Source organism: Triticum aestivum, chromosome 6A (genome assembly GCF_018294505.1).
Source record: "Triticum aestivum cultivar Chinese Spring chromosome 6A, IWGSC CS RefSeq v2.1, whole genome shotgun sequence".
In the NCBI taxonomy this organism is placed as follows: Eukaryota; Viridiplantae; Streptophyta; class Magnoliopsida; order Poales; family Poaceae; genus Triticum; species Triticum aestivum.
In genome coordinates, this window is record NC_057809.1 from 605,486,068 (window position 1) to 605,492,116 (window position 6,049).

The 6,049-nt window shown below is 43.4% G+C and overlaps 1 protein-coding gene across 1 annotated transcript; it reads right to left on the reverse strand.

Annotated features, from left to right (window-relative positions):
- Positions 1-566: 566 nt before the first annotated feature.
- On the reverse strand, positions 567-6,049 carry LOC123128938 (glutathione reductase, cytosolic). Its single transcript, XM_044549059.1, has 16 exons — positions 5,702-6,049; positions 5,530-5,594; positions 5,361-5,430; positions 5,010-5,081; positions 4,705-4,908; positions 4,309-4,382; positions 4,125-4,208; positions 3,206-3,293; positions 3,035-3,116; positions 2,619-2,692; positions 2,043-2,150; positions 1,859-1,923; positions 1,447-1,560; positions 1,158-1,257; positions 1,004-1,057; positions 567-906 (listed from the first exon to the last, which is right to left on the reverse strand). Exons 1-16 carry the CDS (start codon positions 5,840-5,842, stop codon positions 811-813), a joined length of 1,491 nt encoding a protein of 496 aa, XP_044404994.1. The 5' UTR covers positions 5,843-6,049; the 3' UTR covers positions 567-810.

Consider the following 6,049-nt stretch of genomic DNA (forward strand, 5'->3'; position numbering starts at 1 on the left):
CCTAGGATCGGCTAGCTTCCTTACCCTTCGCACTCGTCGAGTCAAATGCGAAGACTCTTGCCCATTTTCCACTACATCCGGGCGCCGATGTAGCGCGCCACTAAGGATGTGACGACCCGATCCTCGCTCACTTGCCACCGTATCCGGATCAAGATACAGCGCGCCACCTTGGGGGTGACAGCCCGGCCCTTGCCCATTTTCCACCACACCCGGGTTCCGATGTAGCGCGTCGCTGAGAGGGTTACGCCCCAAAATCTTTTGGGTTTCATCTCCATAAGAGTGGCTGAGTTTTTACGTTGGCTCGCCAAGCCTATCACAACCCTCCTCCTTTACCCGGGCTTGGGACTGGCTATGTTGAGACAACATCGGTTGTGATTGATCCTCAAAAACAAAAGGCAGTCCAGCAACTTCTTAACTTCTTTTTTGGAAAGCATCCTCCCAGCAAGTTGGAGTTTACCCACCCCTCAATATAAAACTTTAAGGTCGCCCTTGAAAAGAATCAAAACTTGGAGATGGAAATCTGAAGGCACATGAGCAGCCTATAATATTCAGGGACTAGCATGACATGCAGGCCAAATGGGAAAATATTTCAACTTCAAGGGCTTATTTGGGTTGGAAATCATGACAATACCCACGATTTCTGTACAAACTGTTCCACAGAAACTTATTTCTACCATCAAATACACCGTATCACCCTTTCAGGTCAAATGCCAAGCGCAGAGCTAACGAACTGAAACAAGCATCTACGTGTACACAGTTTCCTTCGCCACACCGGTATAATTTTAGTCCAAAACATTGCAGGGATCTTCCTTACAAGTTCGTCTTTGGCTTGGATGGCGGGCTCACGCGCCTGGTCAAGGTCCGCATCGTCACGAACTCTTCTGCTGCAGAAGGGTGGATCCCGACCTGCAAAGCCAGCCAGCAGGGTACTATTATTAGAACCTGAAAAAACAGTGAGATTCGGGACTCTGTCGTAATGTGGTGGCAATCTCTTTCGACTTACGGTGCTGTCGAAGGTCGCTTTGGTAGCTCCAGCCTTGAGCGCAACAGCAATGCCCTGCATTTGTGTCGTTTACAACCTCAGGTGAATACATTGAACGGTAATAGAAAAAAATCATCTTAAAAAAAGAACACGAGAATTCCACAAATGCTTATACCTGCATAATTTCAGCTGCATCTGGTCCACACATGGCTGCACCGAGTACCTTATCGGTATCAGCATCAACCACCAGTTTCATGGTAGACTTCTCCACGCGTCTTCAAGATAAAACAAAAACAAAATCAGAAACCTTCCCCACGAGGACAAGAAATTAATATCAAACAGAATGTTGATAGAGTGCAGTGATGCACAAACCAGTGAAAACACCGGGATATCTCTTAATGAGCACAAAAGGGGAAAAGAGAAACTACTGTGTAACAGATAATCTCATGATATAAGATGCTTACTTGGATATGCTGTTCTTCATTGGGTTGAAACTTGATGTGTAAACAAGAAGATCATTCTTGGCTTCCGCCAAAGCCTCTTGTTCGCTGAGTCCGACGACAGATAGCGGTGGAATGCTAATTTGACAAAAAACATAATCTCACATTATAACACTGAGGGGATGATAGTGCAATAAAGTAGCACATTTCAAAAAATACAGAAGCTAGTGATAGTCTAGCAGAGGTTTTTAGGGGTAAATGACAGCATGCTTCATTGACACAAAAGGAGCAATCCTGTCATTCTACTCTCTCACTGTAGTGACACGAACAAAGTTCGGAACCACATGTTTCTCAGCGAAAAGCTTGAAACTAGTTGCTAAACCTAAGTTTATACCTAAGTATAAACTAAGTAATTTTAATTAAGGTAATTACTTACCAGAAAACAGCACAAGGTACATCTTTATAATCAGGCTTAACTGTCTGGCCACCAAACACAGTTTTCTGCAACAAAAAGATAGGGAAGAATAAATAGTGCTGATTTTAAAAACAAAGAAAGACTACAAGCGGAATGACCAGAATGAGTTACTGTGAAGGGATTACAAACAACAGCTATCACTTACAGCGAAGCAAGTAGCCTCCATCAGAGCAACAGGTGTTAGGTTAATCCGATTTGTTACATCACCCACAGCCCATATACTTGGAACTGATGTACGGGAGTATTCATCAACCTAAACAGACATGAAGACAAAATTAACAACTATATTATTCAGGGCACCAAAATTCTATACTATCCAGAAATTAATAGCAAATCCAGTACATAATATGGACACAGAGCCAATCAATCTAAACAGACGTGAAGTCAAAATTGACAAATCGTATTATTCAGAATGCCTGAAGCACGCAATGCAAATTAATAGCATAACTGAACTGCAGAATATGGACGCAGACCCAAGTTTACAGGTGGGTTTCTCAGGGTAGAGATAGAAATATGAGAAGTAAATATTGTTTCGGGTTTCTCAGGGTAGAGATAGAAATATGCAGAAATTAATAGCATGCCTAGTGCATAATATGGACAGACCGAGTTCGCAAGTGGTTTTGTCAGGGCAGAAACAGAAATATGAGAAGTAAATTTCCGATGTAAAAATATAATATCAACTAGGAGGTACAGAAAGGGCGAATAAAGAAAGAAGATAAACCTTGATGGCTCCTATTTGATCAACCTCAACACCAACAGCTTCCAGGTTCAGCCTATTGGAGTTCGGCGCACGACCTGCACAAGTTAAAAACCAGGCATAAGAATAATTCTGAACTTGCATATTCAATGCAAAATAAATATTACACTCTAAACAGAGCAAGGAAACCAAAAGTGCCCAATTCTTCCACATCCAGCCACAACAGATTAATATGTGACAAACAAATAAGTGGATAGTTATCTTTTTGAAATATAACAAATCAGACCAAGTTTCAAAATACAGTATAACTTTTTGCTCTACAGACACAAGTAACCAGGAGGTGTCGGGTTGTCCCTTTATTGATTGCATGATGTGAACAAATGCTTAAATGGAACAGATAAACTTGGTGTCAAAACAAACATACAAAACATGGTAATTACCTGTGGCAAAAAGAACAACATCTGCAATGAGCTCATCTCCCTTATCTGTCACAACTTTAATGCCATCGGCTGTTTTACTCAACTGGTTTACATAAATGAAATTGATCAAGACAAGCTGCAGCCAGAACACGAGGAAAGCGAACTGAACTTTATGAATTTAGCATAAATCACCTCAGTCAAATTTGTCCCTGGATGCAATCGGATTCCCCTTCCTTCAAGGTTACTTGCCACAACCATTCTCATCTCATCATCAAAACCCCTGCAAGTGGCAGTGTATTGTTACGTTCACCTTTCTGTCAGATACTAATGTCTGGAGAACTCCGCGACATGAAATATATAAGAATTTAGAATACTAAATGCTAATGGCACAATTTATTTTTTACGCAGACATGTTAAAAAATCATAATCAGAGCAAGGGGTTGGGTTCTACTAGTCTGCAACAACCTGGGTAGTAACTACTGGCATGAAGATGTCCAAACATCAGAGTAGACCATAGGGTTGGGAGGATGAATAAGGGAGATAATAGATTCATAAGTTGTTCTCTTATTGCTTGACTGATTATGGGTACATATGTTGTCCCTTATATAGGAGGAGTGGAGGACTACTTGACCATAAGTAATAACTTGAAGGATATCAATCCAAGCTCTAACTCTAATCTTATCTTTTTCCTGTTTAAACAATTATCTTTCCTGTTTAAATAAAATTCTATTTCTATTTAGATACTTCCTAATGCAATCCATGCACATAACAGGTTCCGGGCAATTTGAACAATGTCAATCACTACTTAATGGAAAAGCTAAAAATCACACCATCCACTTTTCAGTATAATGCTAAACCACACAAATACATTGCTTGGGTGCCTTTTTACTTTCATGTGCAAGTGGAACATAATAATGGTCTAGGAAACTAAACTGAGTGCCTAAAGAAAACAAGTGACATGGACATCTTAAGGGCACATTGTAGTGTGACATGACATCTCTAACTGCACAAACTACATGAAAATTCTTCTGAATTTATGCAGTATATTATTTGGGTAAAGGACCAGAAATTTTGTGCAGTGCCCATGCTGACAGCAGATCAACCTACATACCTTAGAGGAAGCTCTTTCCTATAAAATAGATCTACTTCAGCACCCAACCCTTTCCAGATAGAAGCAAATTCAACAGCAATATATCTGCAATGACGCGCCAGATGAAAAAAGTTGGTTAGGAAGAATTGGTAATAAAAATAATAACAGTATGGTACAGGGTACCTAAATAAATCTAGAACCATACCCGCCACCAAGAATAACGGCGCGTTTCGGTAGCTCCTCCAAACTTAAAGCCTCATCTGAAGTAATAGCCAGCTCCTGCAATTGAATATCCCCATTGGTGTAGGGCAGAATGATCAAGAAGAATACAGAAAACAGTGAAATGTAATATATTTTTTCTTGATAACCCAAAGGCAGACGAAGATGGCTAACTAAGCATGTTCCAAACCAAAAGAATTATGCATGTGAAGCACTAAGAGAATACAATCACAATGAGTAAATCACATGGTCGAAAATTAAACATTCTGAAACCACAGAAACACGGGCAGGGGAAGACCAAGGAGCTAAGGAAACATGTTAGCACTACCGCCACCCAGTAATAGATGTAACATAAAAAAATCTCAAGGGGAACTTCCCAAACCTTTCCAGGAATGTCGACCAGAGTTGCCCGGCTACCAGTTGCAATCAATATGTGCTTGGTCGTGTGCCTTTGCTTTGAACCATCTGGCTGGGTGACTTCGACAGTATGAGCATCCACTATACTTCCTGCCCCTTCGATCATCGTCACACCAGAACCACCAAGGATTCTCTTGTACACTCCATTTAATCTCACAATTTCTTGAGTCTGCAGGACAGAGAATCATGATCTTGGGTCACAGGCATCTACACTAGTGCCCAGTATGAACGATGAATGTGCTCAGCCAAGGTGATGTGTCTGAATCTGACCTTATTTTCCAGCAACTTTTTCCAGTTGTAGTTGATGTCCCCGTTGATCTCCCACCCGAATTGCTTGGCGTCCTGCACTCGTAACACGGGTTATGAAAATGAGCACACCAGAACATTGATTCCAATGCAGACTACAAGCTATAGAATAGAAGAATTATTGGATCCCAATGCAGATTATGAACTATAGCTTAAGGGCGGAGGTTGCGCAGCAAGAGTCTGACGGTTTGGTCAACCGAGGAAGGAATACTGTTATTTTTTTAACATACTACTTACAGGAGGTAAACATGGATGGTTTTTGAAACAACAGCAGCAGTCAGCTTGCGTATAAGACAGTAGTATAAGGCCACTTACATCGAATTCCCCCCGGAAAGACGCCCCGTAGACGAGAATCTTCTTCGGGACGCAGCCACGTATCACGCACCTAAACGCAGCGAGCACGCGTAGATAGATTCAGAAGGTACAGAAGGTAATTTCAGCAACAGGAACACAGAGAGCGCAAGTAATTCTGGATTGTGCTTACGTTCCGCCGTGTCCTCCCAGCCACTCGGAGCTGATGGGGTGGAACGGGAGCTCGCAGATCGCAACCTGCACGAAAATCACCTCAGAATTTCAACCAACCGAATCTCAGCTGAATAACGAACCGCAGGATGCGGGGGGCGAGGAGGGGAAGCAAGCGGAGGTGGGGCGCAGACCTTGGCCCCGAATCCGGCGGCGGTGCGGGAGCCGCGGACGCCGCCGCTGCCGGCGCCGATGACGAAGAGGTCGTAGTCGTAGGTCCCGCCGTCGTCGGCGACGAGGGGCGCCTCCCCATCCTTGAGCATCTTCCGCGCCATGGCCTTGACTCCGGTCAGCCGCAGAACCCTAGGTGGATGGATCCCGGAGCGGAGGAGAGCAGGTGGGGGCGGCCACGCTGGCTGCTACGGGATTAGAGGATGGACGGATTGGAAACTTGTCCCCTCCGGCTTAAATTCGTTTCCTGATGGGAGACGTGGAGCCGACCCGCTTCGCGTCGCCCGCCACCGGTCCTCCACGGCTCCACG